This window comes from Leptidea sinapis, chromosome 43 (assembly GCF_905404315.1).
Source record: "Leptidea sinapis chromosome 43, ilLepSina1.1, whole genome shotgun sequence".
Classification (NCBI taxonomy): domain Eukaryota; kingdom Metazoa; phylum Arthropoda; class Insecta; order Lepidoptera; family Pieridae; genus Leptidea; species Leptidea sinapis.
Window position 1 is genome coordinate 6,043,512 of NC_066307.1, and position 20,695 is coordinate 6,064,206.

The 20,695-nt window shown below is 34.6% G+C and overlaps 1 protein-coding gene across 1 annotated transcript in view; it reads left to right on the forward strand.

The window, feature by feature from the left end:
* Nucleotides 1-20,695, forward strand: part of LOC126977019 (proton-coupled amino acid transporter-like protein pathetic) — a 58,074-nt gene that overhangs the window by 27,523 nt on the left and 9,856 nt on the right. Inside the window, exon 5 of the mRNA XM_050825672.1 lies at nucleotides 2,205-2,289. Within this exon, the coding sequence (XP_050681629.1) occupies nucleotides 2,205-2,289 (85 nt within the window). The remainder of the gene's footprint in view (nucleotides 1-2,204; nucleotides 2,290-20,695) is intronic.

Genomic DNA, 20,695 nt, shown 5'->3' on the forward strand with positions numbered 1-20,695 from the left:
ACGAGCGTACCTGGTGTTAAGTGATCAACACCGCCCACATTCTCTTGCAACACAGGAAGGTTTACGCGCTTTTTTTAAGGTACCTATGCCAATGTTCAAACTTTTATACGAATAGTTATTGTTACTTACCCCTAAAGGCATATGCAGTCAATTGCTAGTCGGCTTCACACACGAAGGATTACGCAACACAGTTCAAGCACTACCCAATACAATAACCAGTGCAATACCAAATACCCAGTACAATAACAATTTGTCGTATCGTCCCGGAAACACCGCTCAAGCTCATTTCACAGCTTTGTAGAAAATGGAAGAAAGCTCCTTGAAAACCGCTCTAGGAGGACCGCCACACATCCAGATGCGATTGATCCATCAAAAAAAGCGCGAACACCTTCCTTAAAGGCCGGCAACGCTCTTGTGATTCCTCTGGTGTTGCAAGAGAATGTGGGCGGCGGTGATCACTTAACACCAGGTGACCCGGACGCTCGTTTGTCCTCCTATTCCATAAAAAAAAAAATATGGCTTAAACTCTTTCATAAAGGCTCACTAATTATTCGTGCAAATGACCCTTTTCACTTTCGTCGTGATACGGAAATGTACGTAAGGTACGCTTTAACATATAATCAGCATAAAATACTACGTTCTATTTTGTTAATGGATTTAACTTAGGAGTCCTGCCGGTAGAAGGGAAAGAGTTGCGTGGAGTTAGGAATGGTGCAAGGATAATATGAGGTCTAGTTTGGCGATTTATCAACAAAATTGTGAATTGTTCGGGCGCACACGGTAATCGGTAGTAAGCGATTTTTCAGTCAGAAATGAAAAATCTATCTTTATTGGAATTTAAAGGTCCAAAGGAATTTTTCCATTTAATTACTCTTTATGAATACAAGCTTAGACTGAGTTTACAATAGACGGGTTTCTCTAGGATTGGTAAAGAGTAGTGGGTGGCGGCAATTTCCAGCCACAAGGTGTACTGCAATCTCATTTGTTCGCATTAATGTTGGATCACTTCATCCGGTCTATTCCTGTACGGTTAGTAATTCAGGACGATAAAACGAATCGAAATAAAATCAGAAATCCGTTCTTTAAAGCAAATAAAGTTGTAAGTTCAAACACTCTGAAGCTATTTTGATCCCGGACGCATAGTAAAAGACAACACTGCCGTTGTCGATCTTTCAAAACTCGTTTTCTAACAAACGCGTGGAGATGTCAAATTGAAATTAACGCCAAATTTGAGTCCATGACGCTGTAAAATAATGAACCCGATCAAACGTTACGGCCATTTGAGCTTAAGATTTTTAACGCCGCACATAAATTAAACCTATAAGTTACTTCCTATTACACTAGAACATACAAGAGTTGACAAATAAAGTTTAAATAAGAAAGCACGATGCAAGTGAATTTTTTTACCATCGGCATAATCAACAAAAAAAACAAATTCATGGAGATATAATATGATTGCTTTACTTATTCATAAAATAAAAAAATGTAGTAAAAAAGCCTGTATATTGTAACTTGCGCTCCCTTTCGTGAACCAGAGTTTAAATCTGGAGACTTAGACTACTCGGCCAAACCAACTAGAAGCATTAGTTGAAATGAATGATTCAACATCACTCCTATTTCGCAGCCGGCTGTAATGCGACGAAAGAGGGACGAAAAAATTTGAGGCGTTGTGTATGTCGACATATTTAATCAAAGTTTATATAATTTTAAAATAACAATTAAGAAGCACTGTACCATAGAAGTCAAATATTAGTTGTACTTATATATTTTCAATGTGATTGTAAATAGTTAGATTTACAATTTTATAGTGATAAGATCTTTATTTTTATTTTATATTTCACATGTTTAACTTTGAATCGTTTTTGTACCTAAATTAAATAAATAAATGTCATAGAGAAAATAGTTTGCTGAATCATTGAACCAACCACACTTTTGTATACTATTTCATTATATGTTATTTCTTCAGTGCTGAGGATTCCGCAGTGCGTTATTCATAATATTGATAATATATTTTATTGTTTTGAATGAAATTTTGGATCAAAAAGTATCTAATCAGAATGTTTAAGCAAGTATTATATATGTAAACATTGATATGGTATTTTGTATGCAACAGATACAGAAATTATTTAATCTAAATATTAAATGTTGATACAATCACCGCAGAAAGGATCAGTCAATAATGAATTAATGTACTTACTTTTTAGACAGTTCGCTGACTATGCCATGGCTGGGGTTTGTCTCGGCGGGACCAGTGTCTACGTCATTTTCATTGCTTCTTCCTTGAAGGACGTGAGTACAATCTTTCTGTAAGAAATGGTTTATATTATGTTTTATTTTATTTACTCTTAAGGCTGATAATATAACAATACTGCTCTTTACAACATTTTCTAATATACTAAGAGATACGTATTATAAGTTTTGATTGAAGAATAATAATTGAAATATAAAATAAATAATACAATAGAAAAATATTACAAAAGCCGAAACACAAACTAAATTTTCTTTTTAGAAAACACAACATAATAGTCTTTCCCGCGACAATTTTTACCGTTTTACAATGAAAAATGCATTAGTTCCGTTCGCACTTTCGCTTGGTTGAGTTCTTGTTCTGTCATCATCATCATCATACTCACGCCTTGTTCCCGTCGGGGTAGACAGAGACAATAGAATGCCACTTGCTTCTAACCTTACAAACCGCGCGCTTCCTCTACATTCATTACTCTTTTCATACTTGCTCGCCGGTTGCGGGTGCTTCGGACCTTTCCTTTTCTCAAAACGTCCCCAATTTGGTCGACGAATGTTCTACGAGGTCTCCCGCGATCGACTTGCCCTCACACTTGCCTTATATATTTGATGCGTCATTCTTTCTTCACTAATTCGCTCCACGTGTCCAAACCATTTTAGCATTCCTTTTTCAGTTCTTGTCACAACATCCTCTTTCAAACCACAGCGCGCTCGTATAACCGCATTCGGAATTCTATCAGACAGTCTTACCTCACACATACTACGCAGTGATCGCATCTCAACTGCGTAAATTCAGCTTTTGTGCTTCTTCTGACATACCCAACTCTACTCAATTAAACTTGTTCTGTATATTACTAATATATTATCAGGAAAATATTTTTACTTGTTTGATGTGACTTGACTCTCTTTCACCTTCAACATAACATCTTTCTTAAATTAAAATTAATCTTTGACACAGCTCTAATAAGACCTTAGGTGTGTCACTTATTTCAACAGTTTGACACAAGACTACAATATAATATCATAATAGATGAAAGGATTAAAGCCACTTTCTCAATCTATCATTTTTATAATAATTGTTACAAGAGATTCATTTATTTAAATTTTTAAGGGTCTCAATATCTCGGCCATATTACTAATTCGGCGGTCATCTGGAAAGCAAAGCCAAACTGACTTCGAAGAGACTGGGGCTTATCGATCCAGACATTATTTCAAGCCGGCACCATAGCTGGTTCAGTAAACCTTTTATCATTGGAGTGTTGCCGATTTTGGTAGAAGATAGGTCGAGGGTACCTATGTCGTATAATATGTATCGCAGCTGGTTCGGTGACATTTTATGAATTATTGTTCTCATGCCTAGTCGGGTGCACCCCATAATCAGTTCAAACAATTTGACGCTACTCTTTGAACAGCTCGATCACTTGGCGCTGCGTAGAGACTTCGCTATGAGCTGTTGTGAGCCACAAAGGAGGACGGATAAAAATGAAGCCGGCATAGGAACCAATAACAACATGCTATATATCATGAGAAAGGTTCCTTTACATAATATAAATATTGTTATGGCAGGAAGTCCCAGATCACTGTGTGATAAAACTTAAAAAGGGGCCGCCGCAGCTCCCTTCCCTCTCTTTCCCGGACACACCTCTTAAACGTGCCTCTTATTGTGCAATAAATGTTTCCACACAGCGATTTGGGACTTCCCACCATAACAAAAGTTAAAGTCCATAAAAAACCTTTCCATCGATGTTGTGATTGCTTCCTAGGCTAGAATGCCCGTCCTCCTTTAGATATTATCCTCGCTATCTGGATATGTGGTGGTTTCTGCACACTTCCAAGTAATTTCTGCCACTTACAACCAAAACTGGTATCAAGGTCCTTCAATTTGCGCTGTTTCCTGGACGATACGACATAGTTACTTTCGCACCTACCTACCATCAAAATCTGGCAACACTCCTGTGATAATTATGCTTTAAAAAACCGGACGAGTGCGAGTCGGACTCGACCTCCGAAGGTTCCAAACATATTATGAGGTACCCATAACTTAACTTAACTAATTACCCATACTTCTAAAAAAGGGAAAAGTTTTTTTCATTGTTCGCCATAAATCGAATCGTATATAATGTAAACATTATAAAAATAAATAAAATCGGTTTAAGCTTGTGTAACACAATTCAAAATTTGGAACGCCGTTCCTTGCATAAGATTGTTTTTTTTTTATCATTTAATTACCTCAATATATATAAATTACGTGACACGTTGTTTGTCCGCGATGGACTCCTAAACTAATGAACGGATTTTAATGGGGATTACTTCATGGAGTGCAGTTTAGCCCAACTTGAGAGATAGAATAGTTTTTATTTCGATTTGGGACCCATAATTATTTTTATTTTCAATATTTGTTTTGTATGGACATTCTTTCTATGAGAAAATTTATTGACGCACGGTTTGACAGTTCTGCCGTGAAACAATTTCATTACGACAGCAGGGTGCATATTTTACGAAGTAATTTTTGATGTTATGATATATTATTGACAATTCATGAAAATAACAGTATTTTATTTATTACTAGCTGACCCGGCAAACGTTGTTTTGCCATATAAAGTATAATTCACGCGATAGTTTTATAAATAATAAATAGCCTATGTGTTATTCTGGTGTGTAAGCTATATTATTGTAAAGTTTCATCAAAATCCAATCAGTAGTTTTTGCGTTAAAGAAGTTCAAACATACATCCAGACACACAAACTTTCACATTTATAATATTAATAGGATGTACAGTACAACGTCTGTCGAGTCAGCAAGTAAATGTATATTTTTCAGACTTTTCCCTTTACCTGGATACAGTGTAGTGTAAGACGGTATTGCTTGCAAAATTTCAGAGCTTTACTTAGGTTTGAGGCACATTTATTTGATATAGGTTAAAGATTCTCACTTTCATAAGCGATACAAATAACCAACTTAAAACAAAAATTCTAGTAGTAAATTCGATTCAATTTTAATTTAAATGAAAATTGTTTATGAAATATCTTATTACAAGAGATATGAATAATAATTGATGTAAATATTCTCAAAAAATTTATAAATTAAGCTAGTTAAACAAAATATAGAAGTATTGGCGTAAATATTTTCACCCATAGAAATCCGGAAAGATGTTACACAGTTCAAATATATTAATTAATTAAAATTATTTATCTAACATTAAATAAACTCACCAAATTACTAAATGCGAAATTATTCAAACAGACAATCACACATAATATTATTAAAACGCGCGACATTTTTAATATCCCGTTAAAAGTACTGTTCGAGACCACGACCCGACAATTTACGTCTCATTTCATGAAACGATATAAACTTAATACCAGAACAAATTAGTTTTTGTATCTGTAATACTTTTTTGTTAATTTGCGCGAATTCCGTGAGCGAGAGATGCAGGTTTGATAGCGACTAAATAAAGTTAAGGTAAGATTTAACTAATGGTTTAATTTATGCTGAAATATTTATGACATTTTATGACGTTTTATTTACTTGTAAATATCTTGGATATTCAGAATGAGAGAAGAGAACTTTTTGACAGATCGTTAGAAAAGGTTTTAACCGTTAGTGGAGCAATCGGTAGAACTGTTGACTCTTACTGCCCCGGTTCGATCCTCAGGCGATCCCGAGGCAAATTCTCAGTTATTTTATATTTGTAACATTGTTCTATTTCATTTAAAAAAACATTTTAGGATATTTGGTATACTATTAAAATTTGTTGTAAAAATTCTATTTAGTCTTTTTTTTATGAAAATAAGGGACGAGACGAGCAGGACGTTCAGCTGATGGTAATTGAGACGCCTTACCCATTACAATGCAAACAATTCTGAGCGGCACTACAATTGCGCTCGTCACCTTGAGACATAAGATGTTAAGTCTCATTTGTCCAGTAATTTCAATAGCTACGGAGCCCTTCAGACCGAAATCCAGTAATATTTACACATTACTGCTTCACGGCATAGGCGCCGTTGTGGTACCCATAATCTAGCCGGCATCCTGTGCAACCTGTGCAACTGTGAACCCACTGGTAAGTAAGTCTTATTTCCTAGAATCTATATTGTAAATGTAATATTATAAACAGATAAATAGACAACACACAGACAGGTTTTGACGACCCATATAGCCGAATGGTTAGTGACCCTCACTACTAAGCTAGAAGTCCCGGGTTCGATCCCGGTAGATGCAATCATTTATATGATGATTATTAATTTTTGTTTCCGAGTCATGGATGTTTATACGTATTTATGTATGTATATTGTATTAAATATATCGTTGTCTTTGTACCAATAGCACAGGCTATGCCTAGTTTGATGCAAGATAATTTGTGTAAAAGTGTTTGTGTAAAAAGTAATAATTCGCATTATTAACCTTCCTTGTTGATGTTTTCACTTCGTGTGGTCTGAAGTGCACAACGTATAATAATTAATAATAATATATGCCAGCGACCTTGAGCGATATGAGTTCACGGCTGCCGGCCCGCCATCTATGTAACAAAGCCAATATTTTCAAAATTCTCGCGTGGAAAGCAGTTTATATGCTTACAATCCTCGTTATTCACTACTAATCTGAATAAATGAATCTACACAAAAAAGTACAAGCTATAAGAATAACTTTTATGAGAGAAGTACCAAAAAAATGCGTCACGCCATGCCAAAAAACTTGTTTAACTTCAAAGAAAAGTGATAGTTCAAAAAGGCTCGGCAGTGTTAACTATAACAAACAGCAAGCATTAGCAACCTACAAATAAGACTTAAGGATATGTTTAACAGGATTAAGTTGTGTTCATAGCTCGAAATGCTATACTTTCTCCACAAAACTTGTCTAAAAACACCATGTTTGCGTGTTTTCTGCTTACTCTTCGCCTTAATGACATAATGTGATAAACAAGCTTACGGGCAGCTGGTAGCAGGTCACTCAAAACAAAAGGAATCGCAAGCCTTAAGAAAATTATACATATTGGAGGTAAACGTATGTCCCAGAAATGCTACGAAATGACGTAGCAATCGTGCGGTTGATAATAGAACTTTCTAAAAGCCTAGTATGTTCCAAAACTTGGTTATTAGAAAGTTGTCAAACAAAACCATGTATCCTGGAGGTGGGGATAATGAAATTCATGACGTGTCGAGTGATGGTGAACTTGATTTCAATAATGAAATTAGGTGAAGCAGCTCTTCAAAGCCGGCTAGATTATGGGTACCACAACGGCGCCTATATCTACCGTAAAGCAGTAATGTGTAAACATTACTGTGTTTCGGTCTGAAGGGCACCGTAGCTAGTGATACTGGGTAAATGAGACTTAACATCTTATGCCTAAAGGTGACGAGCACAATTATTGTAGTGCAACTTAGAATTTTTGGGTTTTGCAAGAGTCCTAAGCGGCACTGCAATGTCAATTACATAGTAGGGCGTAACAATTACCATCAGCTGAACGTCGTGCTCGTCTCGTCCCTTATTTTCATAAAATAAAGTTCCTGTGAGTTTACTATCACACCAGGTTGGACCCAACTCAAAAGCCCCTCGTGTCAAGAAACTTGTGACTTTGAATTTCAAATACAAGAATTGCAAAGTTTAAAAACGTTCGAGTGGCAGCAATATTATTCGAATATCATAAAATTTAAAAATACCGATCTGTAACCTTATTATATTTTTATCTACCTCAAACTCAAAAGAATAATATTTTACTGTATAAATTATAATTGTTTTGTTCATTTGCAATTCCACTCGTAAATTAAGTTTGTTAATGATATAATAGCAAAAGAATTGAAGTTTTTATACGCTTTACATTAAATTGACCTTTATGTTTACATACGGTATGGATTCTACTTATCCTTACTAATGTTATAAATGTGAATGTAAGTTTGTTTGTTACGCTTTTACGCCCAAACCACAGAACCGATTTTGATGAAATTTATTACATAGATAGACAAGAGCTTCGGAAAGGAGATAGGCTACCTTTTATCGCGAATTGGCGGGGTTGAAATAGGGGTGGAAGTTTTATAAAAGCTCGTCACTATCGAAGATAACACCATGAAACTTTGTATTTAGGCACTTGATAAGAAAGTTAATTAATAATTAATATTTATAATTTAATTAATAATTAATATTTATAATTAAATGAATAATTAATATTTATAATTAATAATTAATATTTGTTTTATTAAATTAAATAAGTGTTTTTAAAATTGATACCTGTGTGTAGTGAAAAAGGGGGTTGGAAGTTCTATAGTTTGTAGCTTTTATAAATGTATTAACCACAACAGTTCGAAGTGAAATTATTTGCTAAGTAAGTATATTAAAAAATAAAAACTACTGTCCAAAGTAACAATTGCACGCGCACGAAGTCGCGAATAAAAGCTAGTATGCAATAAATGTAGCTATACACCAGTTTACGCTTTTGCTCATGATATACAAAATTTGAACTAAATCTGTGCATTAATGGGATGTACGATGTCTGTCAATAAGAGCACATAAGTACCTTTGACTATGAATAGTAATTTGTGAACAACAATGTAAATGAGCGAATACATGAACAATAGCGAGACATTGGGCACAAATTAGGTCCCACAGTAACTACTAGGTAAATTGGTTTACTTTTATGAAATGCGTAATTGAATATACGATTTCAACGATCAGACTATGTTTGGTCAAACATCTTTAAAATTGTGATCCAGAAAATGTTCTCATACACACTCTTAATGAATTTAGTGCAAAATTATGACGCAATCAAAATCTCGGCTGTGATTTCAATATACTTCAAGCATGATTTATATAAAATATTTTAATCACGGTTGACACTTAAGTAAGTCGTCATTTGCATCGTAAATAGTAAATACAACTCCTGTGTGTAGAGTATTAATTGAACGTAATACTAGAAAAACGTTACAAACCATAATCATGTCGAAATTAAGTTAAGAACACAAAACTGGTCACGTGATTCATATTAACACACACACACACAAAATCACGCCTCTTTCCCGTAGCGGTAGGCAGAGACCACTTCTTTCCACTTGCTACGATCCTTACATACTTGTTTCGCTTCGTCCACTTTCATTATTCCTTTCATACATGCTCTCCGGTTTAGGGTACTCTTGACCTGGCCTTTTTTCAAGACGTCCCTGATTTGATCTTGAAACGTCCGCCGAGGTCTACCCCTTCCAACACTTTCATTCACACTGGCCTTATACACTTTCTTCGTCAATCGTTCTTCATTCATTCTCTCGACATGTCCAAACCATGTCAGCATACCTTTCTCGATTTTTGTCACAACATCTTCTTTCAGACCACACGGACCACAACATCATATTAACGGACTGACAACAAATGGCAGCCCTACTGTCACTCTTTAAATGACATCATGGCTTAGTAGCCCAACCCACACGTATGGAATATGCTAATATTTATTAAACTTTAAACACGAATTCCTTAAAATGTGATGTTTGTGGCTTGGAACGGTTTTTCAGGAAATACGTTCAATTAGACCAAAGCAACTTTGCCACGCAGTGGTATTCCCGAATCAAATCCTATAACATTACTCGCGATAAAGACTACCGATTTGATAACACAGAGTGAAGTGATCACTTTATCTCCAGTAAATCAAGCAGCTCTGCATTCCACATTGTTTAATAGTTTCAATTAAATCTTTGGTGCATTGAACGAGGGGAGTAATACTCTAAAAAATAAACTAAAAACTTTCCTAACATCTCTAATTAAAGCTTATTTTTCCAATTCTTTCTTCTAGCCTCAGACCAATAAACAATTTAATTTTAGCTTAATTTACTATGTCGAGTAAAACTAAGAAAGTGTCCACTATCTAACACTATTCTTCATAAGGAAATAAATAAATGATCGGACAGCTTGGGACTAGATTGTGATTATTTTATAGCGATAGAAATGACTGTACAATATTGTATATTATTTTTATTGAAAAGAGCGCAAGAAAAGAATGCTGGGAGAGTTTCTTGCGCCGCTTCTTCTCTCTCAGAGCGCCATTTGTTTCCGAAGCGGTAGTAGTATCTAGTAGTTATTAGAAATGACATCAATAAGAATTCTAAAGGAATCAATTTTGAGAAAATAAATGCCTTTTATGCCTTTATGCCTTTAAGGGGATCTCATTAAAAAGTTACATAATTTTAAATATAGAGAGGCCGTTATAAAACTATTTTTTTTTAATATATTTTGTTAAACTTTAAAATATAAAAAAATATTTAAGTTTATGTATCTAATTATTGGTTATGTTTATATAATTAATGTACTTTTATTACGATCTAAATTGATGCTATTTTCAATAAAAAAACGAATATTAAAATAAATTAACCTATAATCTAATTATACAATCAAAACGAAATTGCTTTATTATAAATAATAAAACGCATTAAGGTCGCAAATAATGTATCCGATTGAATCATCATCATCAGCCGGAAGACGTCCACTGCTGGAAAAAGACCTCCCAAAAAGATTTCCAAGACGATCGGTCCTGCGCTGCCCTCATCCAACGTATTCCGGCGATCTTGACCAGATCGTCGGACCATCTTGGGGGAGCATACCAACACTGCGTCTTCCGGTACGTGGTCGCCATGCGAGGACTTATACTGCCCCAACGGCCATCTGTCCGTCGAACTATGTGCGCTGCCCACTGCCATATCAGTTTCGCAATCATTTGGACTATGTCGGTAACTTTGATTCTCCAACGGATCTCCTCATTTCTGATTCGATCTAGGTAGCCCTCTCCATTGTCTTCTGAGCGACCATGAGCTTTCCCGAATTGAATATTACAAGATTAATAAACAAGATTAGGTACACATTAAGTAACGAATTTCTTAGTAGCGTTTTGACTATCGGTATTAAATGAAAATTAGAGAAAGTCTATCTAAATAAAATAATTTGCATCTGAGATCCATTAGAATTCCTTAGCAAAGATAATTTATTTTTATAAGTATTTCTATTAGTTTGACAAAAATAGGTAATGACATCCAGACCTAAAAATTTTCACACGTATTTCTGACAGGTGTTTTGTCGGAACGGCATAAATTCCATAATAATTTTAATATTTTTGACAAAAACTACTTCCCCAACGTTTATCTTATTATATTTATATAAATACAAGAAAAATCCAATAATCTTTATATATATTTCTTGTGTGCGTGTGTATGTCACTGAACTCCTCCTAGACGGCTGGACCGATTTTGATGATATTTTTGTGTGTTCCAGTGAATTTGAGATTGGTGTGTGTCTTCAGGGGGCTTCGAGAATGGTTTAGATTCACAATTAAACTTCCTCTTAAACGGCTGGACCGATTTTGATGATTTTTTTGTTTGTTTCAGTGAATTTGAGATTGGTTTTGACTCTCAATTCCGTCCATATTATATAAATCTCCTGCTCATGTGTATGTTAGTGGACTCCTCCTAACGGCAGGACCGATTTTAGACGTGTGTACAGGACAACGTCTGTTGTGTCCACTAGTTTATATATAAAATTATAACGCCCACTCTTAAAACCTTAACATTGATATGACTATCAAATGATTCTCGTTGATCTTTATTAACAGAAAAAACATGGAACAAAGTAATTCCAATTAAATTCTATTTTCTTCATTTATAGATTATGTTTAGTTTTACAAATTAGTATGAGAAAATATTATGAATTATTGAAACTTAAAAATCAAATAATCACTTTTTTAAATTTAGGAAAAATAAAATTTGGGTTTGTAGCAAAAAAAAAACGCTTCGTCAAATAGCAATAAACGCGTCTATTTTTGGAAGATTATCAGATTGCACTTTAACAAATCCACTTCCAGTTATTGTAAATAATAATCATTGTATAACAAAAACCAACATAAAATTGAATAAATCGCTAGCCACCGAAAAAAATAATATCTAAGAACCATACGAGTGATTATGTTAACAGTCATGTTTACAGCAGCTAAGGAGTGTTTTTTCTCATTTTGACTTAGGTCAATAGAAGAAGACAGAGTGAGAATTAGCAATGCTTTAAGTTAGCAGACTATTATGAATAAGGTGAATAAACTTTAACGTTACACTGTGCTTCAACTAAATAGCATTGCGTTTCCATATTTTATATATCGAACGTATTTATTGTATTTTTTTATTATTTAATATTTATTATTCCGCAAAAATTTTATAAGAAATAACTATTTAAGATGTAATCAAATTCAAATTATATATGTAGCTATGCCTCAAATCAATCCAATTCATAATAATACATATCGTGCTTATTATATCTAATTAGATCGATTGGCTTTGTGGCACTAATCTACACTGTGTCGACAACAATTCAATTAAATACATCATACATGATATACAAACTTAGTCTGCCCTCATGGGCATACCTATGAATATTGAATTTGTCAGTCTCACATTCCATATTCTTTTTTTTTTATGGAATAGGAGGACAGACGAGCGTACGGGTCACCTGTTGTACCGCCGCCCACATTCTCTTGCAACACCAGAGGAATCAAAGGAGCGTTACCGGCCTTTAAGGAAGGTGTACGCGCTTTTTTTGAAGGTACCCATGTCGTATCCTCCCGGAAACACCGCACAAGGAAGTTCATTCCACAGCTTTGTAGTACGTTGAAAAAAGCTCCTTGTAAACCGCACTGTGGAGGACCGCCACACATCCAGATGGTGAGGTTGATATCCTAACTTGTGGTGTGTAGTGCGAAGGTGGAATTTTGCGGCAGGAATAAGGTTAAACAGCTCTTCGGAACACTCCCCGTGATAAATGCGGTAGAAGACACACAATGAAGCGACGTATATTCATTTTGATTTCATATTTTCGCGCCAAAGTTCAATAAATATTACAGTGATGTAGTGCGGTGATAAAGAAAACCGAACGCACAGCCTTTTGTGTAATCAATTACCGGCTTCAGTTTTCCCGAACCGATACGACTTAGGGACCTTCAAGAAAAGATTATACTCCCACCTTAAAGGCCGGCAACGCATCTCTTGACAGCTGATGTTACGGATGTCCATGGGCGGTTGACTGACCTCTCCCGTGAGCCTCTTGCCCGTTTACCATGTCAGCTGCGGCACAGACCAGTGGCAAGCTCCTTCGCACAGGATACCAGCTAAATTATGGGTACCACAACGGCGCCTATTTCTGCCGTGAAACAGTAATGTGCAAACGTTACGGTGTTTCGGTCTGAAGGGCGCCGTAGCTAGTGAAGTTACTAGAGTAAATGAGACTTAACAGCTTATGTCTCAAGGAGACGAGCGCAATTGCATTGCCGCTCAAAATTTATGGGTTTTTCAAGTTTTCAATCCTGAAAGGCACTGCATTGTAAAGGGCAGGGCGTATCAATTACCATCAGCTGAACGTCCTGTTCGTCTCGTCCCTTATTGTCATAAAAAAAAAGTTGCATACCAAAAAGATTCTGTTATTGTGGTTGCCTTACCAATTCCCATCATGTGAGGCTCTTGCCCGTTTGGTTTCTCATATAAAAAAGTAGGTATGGACCCAAATGCAATTTTTAATCTTAATATATGCTAATTTTATTAGTGCCGGGCTTTTAATAGGTACATTCACACCTTCTCTCTTTGTACAAAAAAGATCTGGCCATTCACGTTTAGTATTCGAACTAAAGGTGACCAAAGCAGTAAAACAAAGAATTTGAAGAAATCTCGACTGAAAGCAAAACATTTTAGATTGGGAAAGGAATGAAGCTCCTAGAATGATTTTTCATATTTTATTAATATTAAGCGGCAAAGCCTTGGTATCCTCATCTACAAAAATCCACTCTGAGCAGGAAGTAGCTTCTGCTTTTGAGAATTTTTTTTCTGACATTCCAGTTTCCATCTCAAGCACCCTTGTCTCCTCCACCAGTGTTGCCGAGTCACTTCTTTTGGAAAATGTTAAGGAATTTAAACTAAACTTCAAATTCAGTGTTGTTAGCCCAGCAGAAATAATTAAAACTTTCATATCCCTAGAAATGCGGATCGATAAAAAAAAGTTGAAAGGTTTCAAAGCGAGTGACAGCTTACAAAGCTTTCATTTTTGGGCCAACTAACAGATGGCAGTCTTCTGAAAAAGTCACTTTAAGGCGTCTGTCCCACCCCTGGCTGCCGCTCAATAAATGATCGTGGACGATCGTGTGGATGCTTACACGATGATCAACGAATAACTTGCCGATGACAGACGATCATAGAAGTAACGATCATCGCCGATAGTGGCATAATATTATGAGATGGAAATGGTTTATTCATAAGCAAAATACTACTAAATCTCTACAAGATACTACTACTCCTAGGAGACAGTATTTGTGCATAAGAAAAATTGGAATTTAAGGCCGGAACGCATTAGAGCGGCGCTGCGCTGCACGTCGCTTCACGTCGCTCGACGGTACCTATCGCACTACAACTGCAGTAAGCGGCAGCTCGCGTCATTTCTATAGCAGTCCGCGTGCGAGCAACATTACACGATGAGCGATAGCGACAAGCGTTTGGTAATTATTTCTCTAATGTGTGCAGAAGAAGAATCAATTATAGAAGAGAAAAAAAAATGTCAAAGTCAAATAAACTTTATTCAATTAGGCTTAAACTAAGCGCTTATGAATCTTCACTATAAATATTTCTTTTAAATTACTGAATCTACCATAATAACATAACACACAAGAAACACAACGGCCACTCTTTTCAATCAATAGTGTTTTCCAATCGCTGTAATATACAAAATAAATTAGTTTGTAAGGGTATGCAATGCATCCAACATATGAATAATTTAAAATTAATAATTAATTTAATTAAAGAAATAAATTAACTTATTAAAATATTTCTATTTAGTTACTACAATTAATTAAATTATGAGACAAAATTCTATAAACTTAATAATTAACAGTATGCATACTGAAGCGACGCGCCGCTTGCTGTGTCGCACTGAGCGTCGCTGCACTGCGCGTCGCGGCGCCGCGCTAATGCGTTCCGGCCTTTAATATCAAGATTTAAATTTCATATTTTCTTTGATCTCTGAAAGTTGTTGAAACGATCTCTGAAAGTTGTTGGGGCTATTACTATTATTCGGGAACATAAAACTTGATACGTGCATATTGATGGAACATAAAACGTCACGAGCGACTGAAATCACTGATCAGTAACTAAATACGATTACACTTTCCTAAATGCATTTCTAATTAGGGTTCTAAATGATTCAGTCAGACAGAAAACATCCTTATTTCTGAATTTAGGATGCTAGATTGCTGGATGCGATTATACTTGTCTAAATTTAGTAGCGACTAAATTCAGTGTAGTGGAACAAGCACTTAAACATAACCCTTACAACTCGCATTTCACTGACAAGTTGTTTGTAACTAATGCTAAACAATTCCTAAAGTAAAGCGGTCTTTACTACTTTCCTACTTTCTGCGTGGCTCCTCTTTTAAGTGTCATCGGATATGCTTTTTATGTCCACCGGTACCGTTAATTTTCTGTTCTGTGCCGTTAATTCTTATACTGTCGTATGGTACTGTCAATTTAATTTGGAAATGTTGAGATGAAATTGAACCTACTAGATCAATATATATGATAAAATGATAAAAATTAATGACACTTAAATAAAAATAATTAATACTTGAAACGCTATCCTTTTAAAAATAACGTATTGTATTACAACATCAAATACAGTCACGTATACCATCTTCTTGTAAAAGTTAACAAAAAAAAATAATTCAGCTTATTTTATTAAATTCACAGTACGATAAGGGACGACTGGATGTTCACATTTAAAATGGAAATATTTTAACCGACCAACCGTTTCTCCGTGTGACTCGTTTTATTATTTTATTAAATTATTTATTAAATGATAACATTCTAATGTTAACAAAACCCTGCAAAACTGTTCTGACAGTTTGACTGCAGGAACGAGTCTCTTTAAATATAGATATTTACATATTTTCATATACTTAATACTTTAAATCCTAGAATTTTAAATATAGATATTGACATTTTTCCATATACTTAACTCAATACTTTAAATACTAGAATAACAATATTGGTTATGGAAGCGTGCTTAAAAAGTACTTTTTTAACTTAGTTTTAAACCTAGATTTATTTGGCTCGAGGCGGATGTCCATAGGCAAACTATTGAGTAAATATGGTAAGTTCTATCGCCATAATAATTTGCAACTCTGGGTACTTGTAGTTTACCAGATGACACCGACCTCGTGCTGTAGCTACGACTAGACTGCAATTGATTATGTTCCTTATTGTCATGGTTATAAACTGCCAAAAGGTATCTACTTATGTATAAGTAGCGCTTTGTTTTATTTATAACACTCGCACTTTGAAATCACCAATTCTTTAATATGTTAATAACGGCGGTTATTCTTTAATTTGTTCATGGAAAACAAAGACATTTTGAAAAGATCCATACCAGTGGGATGTACCTTGTTGTACAGGATGCCGGCTAGATTATATATAGTAAAGCGTACGACAACGACACCTATTTCTGCCGTGAAGCAGGAAAGTGTAAGCATTATTGTGTTTCGGTCTGAAGCTAGTGAAATTACTGGGCAACTGAGACTTAACAGTTTGTGTCTCAATGTGACAGGCGCAATGTAGTGCCGCTCAGAACTTTTTGGTTTTTCAAGAATCCTGAGCGGCACTGCTTTGAAATGCGTATTAATTACTATCAGCTGAACGTCATGCTCGTCTCGTCTCTTATATCATAAAAAAACAATCCTCCACGTTTACTAACACAATATTTCCACGCGTCTGTAGTTATTTTTAAATGTACGGGTAATTACGGTAAGGTACGGGTCATCTGTTTGTAAATGGAAATCTAGTTAATATAAATTCCTTAATTAGTTTAATTTTTTTTTAATCTTAATTATTTTCTTTTATAATACTACATTACCTAAAGCTAGTTTTAAAATCGCTATTATTGTTGTATTTTCATAGTTATTAATTTTTTTATGCTAAACATGCTGAGTACACACCCTCGTGGAGTTGCAGCCTATCTTGTATTTAGCTGATAGTTTTTTTTTTGTTTATTATGTATTTGCTGTAATTCTGTTGTGTGTACCTATTACATAAATAAATAAATTCATATATAATTTTCTTTATTTATTTATCAACACACATAGCAATAGGTACCTAGTCAAATTAAACCATATTTTCGATAACGGTTAACAAGAGCATAAAGATTGTAGTGGCAGAGTAAAAAGCTCATTATAAATTTTAATAACCAAATTTATATTTTAAAAAATTGTGTGAGATCAGACATAGGGACAACTCATTTGTGAGTGGACCCACGGACTTACAGTCTTCACCCCGAAGGAAAAGTTGTCAAAAACTTTTACCTTGTATTTTTAGTTGCTTTATAAATATATACAATAGAAGTACATAAATAATGTATTTCAATTTTAATATCCACTCAGGACATGCAGGACGGCTCTACACTTGCGCTCGTCACCTTCACACATAAGATGTTAAGTCTCATTTGCCCAGTGATTTCACTAGCTTCAGACCGAAACACAATAATGCTTACCCATTACTGATTCACGGCAGAAATAGGCGCCGTTGTGGTACCCATAATCTAGCCGCCATCCTGTGCAAAGGAGCCTCCCACTGGTAAATGCTACAGTATGCATTGATTTAAATATTGATGTGTGTATTGGAAAAAACAGACTCGGATACAACCTTGACGTTAACGGAGACCATAGATCTTATATTACCATCTTATTATTATTATGTTTTAAAGTATTTATATTTTGATATCAACGGTAGTTAATTATATAAAGAAAAATCTACTAAGTGGGTAGTTTAATAAATTCCGGTGTCTAATAGTTATCGTTATAACGACCGTATCAACGCAACCTGAAAATATTATAATTAAGTACCAATTAAGTGAACATTTTTTTATTTATTCTCGTAACTTCTGTATATACTTATTTAATTATATTATTATTATAAATTTAATCAAAGCCTGCTTTATTGTAGTTTAGAAGTTTGAGAATGAAATAAATGTTGATTTTGGTTCGTTGGAATTTGTACCATAAATTATATAATATCTAATTAATTAATACAGTTATGCCCGTATCCTGAAACGTTACTCAAATCAATCATCAGTTGACAGCCTCTTAACATTAGCGCCCTCTTATTTTCAAACGGAATACTCGAACATCACTCAGTCATATTGAGATCTTGATCAACTGAGAAGCTCTCTCGTATTGGCAACATTTAAACGTTGTAAACAACAGGCAAACGGAAAGAGTCTGCGTACAACAAAAAAAAGTTATACATATTTTTTATTGAAGTAGGCGTTACTTTGCGGAAATCCATAATTATCCAAATGATTTGAGTTTTCTTTAGTGTTAATTCCGCCAATATTTGTCTTTACATAATTCGACACGTTTTTCGCCTCTACACGAGGCATCCTCAGGACGTGTTGTCTTTGTGTAGATTTTAGCGACAAGACAAATATTGGCGGAATTAACACTAAATAAAATTCAAATCATTTGGATAATTATACATCTGTTGTAATAATATGTTATAAATATTAAAATCTCGATTATTTAAATGGTTTAAGTAGCGCCATCTAGTTTCTTTAAGAATAAACATAGACATTCCTTGTGACGTTCCATCCTTAATGTATATGTTAAATGCAAAAAGTACCTAAATGTCTAATGTCATATAAGCTTATATTAATATCAGTATCAAATCTTTTTTCACAATTTGCCCAAATAGCGTTTCCAAATGCAATACAGTTTCTTTCGTAAGGCAAAATCGCATTCGAAACTCGCTGTGGTTGTATTCTTCAAAAGCGTTAAACTTTCCTCTATTCTTACGAGAAATTGTTTTTTCCTCGTCGGAAAGTGAGGTAAGAGAAGAGAAAGACATTTTTGCACATTAAAATAACACAACTCAACTACACAAATGAATTAGAGATAGGTTGTAATCACTCTTAAACTAGAAGCCTGCTCAGCTAACTTAAGTAGTTCATTTGACAGCTATCATACGTTGAGTGAGGTTTCAGTACCTATGCCGTTTTTATTAAAAGTAGTTGCTAAGTTCCACTTAATCGAAGAAACACTTGAATTTAGGGGATTCTTAAATTTCACATTTGAAATTACCACATTGTATTTTAAGAATCTCTCAAATAGTTGAGTAGGACTTAATAACTTGAGAGAGGTTTCAGTGTTCAGGCGTTAGAACACTAAGTTGAGCGTAGGTATTCCTAAGTTCGAGATAGAATTCTCTCATTTTATAATTAGTTATTCTCTCATATTTTCAAATCTGTGTAATTATAATATAAGTCAACACAAATGATCTAAAAGTTTCAAGAGATTTACGTTATTCATTCGAGTCAAGATCCGAGTCCACAAGAGTTTTACTGGTACGCTTTGTTGTTAAAAGTTTTCGGACACGTTTTCCGAAAGTATTGTAATTGAACTTTGTTTCTATAATTTTTTTTTATAGATTTCAATTGATTTCAATACGTTTTTATTGCTTCTTCTGATCAACAATCAGATCACAAGTAACCAATTTACGGCAGCAATATCCTCATTTTATAGAAGGTATTCAATAATAATTGTGTTAGCATCTTAATTTGTTGCGGTGGAATTGAATAGGACCACTCTTTGTCATAAGAGATGATCAAGGAACCTATAAAATATATTCCTGACACGTAACAATGGATATTTTTAAAAAATCACTCCTTTTTTAAGGTTTTTTTAATTAATTTCACAAATTAAATTTGAAAACAAGGTTTATGAACGATACGGGACTCGAACTTGCGACCACTATCAACTGTAAAGTAGATCCTGTAGATGAAGCCACAACCTGAGAGTTGAACAAAATATACAAACTGGCTACTGGAACTGTTGGTTCAGTGGAAAGAGCAATCGCAAGGAATGCAAGAGGTCGCAGGTTCGGGTCCCTCATCGTTGAAATTTTTTTTTTTCAAATTTAATTTGAGTAATTAGAAGTGAGGGTTATCACTTAAAAAAAAACAAATTGTTTTATATTTTTTTTATGAAATAAGAGGGGTAACACCTTGTGAGTTTTATCTAGTTTCGTTAAACCATGCTTATACATGTATTATAACATATATTTAATAGAACTAAATAATGACCTGAATAAAATAAATAAACAAGGCAACACGTTCTAACATAATATCACAGAGTAGAGATGGATACTTCCGTATATAATAAAAAGTCTAATCCCCTTATTCATAATAGTCTGCTAGCTAATTCTCACTCTGTCTTCTTCTATTGACCTAAGTCAGAATGAGAAAAAACACTCCTAAGCTATGAATAAGGGGGTAACACAACAGCTGTGCCGTAACCCCAAATTTATTGTTCTCTCCGATCTTCTAGACACTCAACCACGATATTGACCGTACGATAGCATTTACTTTCAATGATGAAAACACAAAACAACTGATTGACAATTTTTCACAATACAAT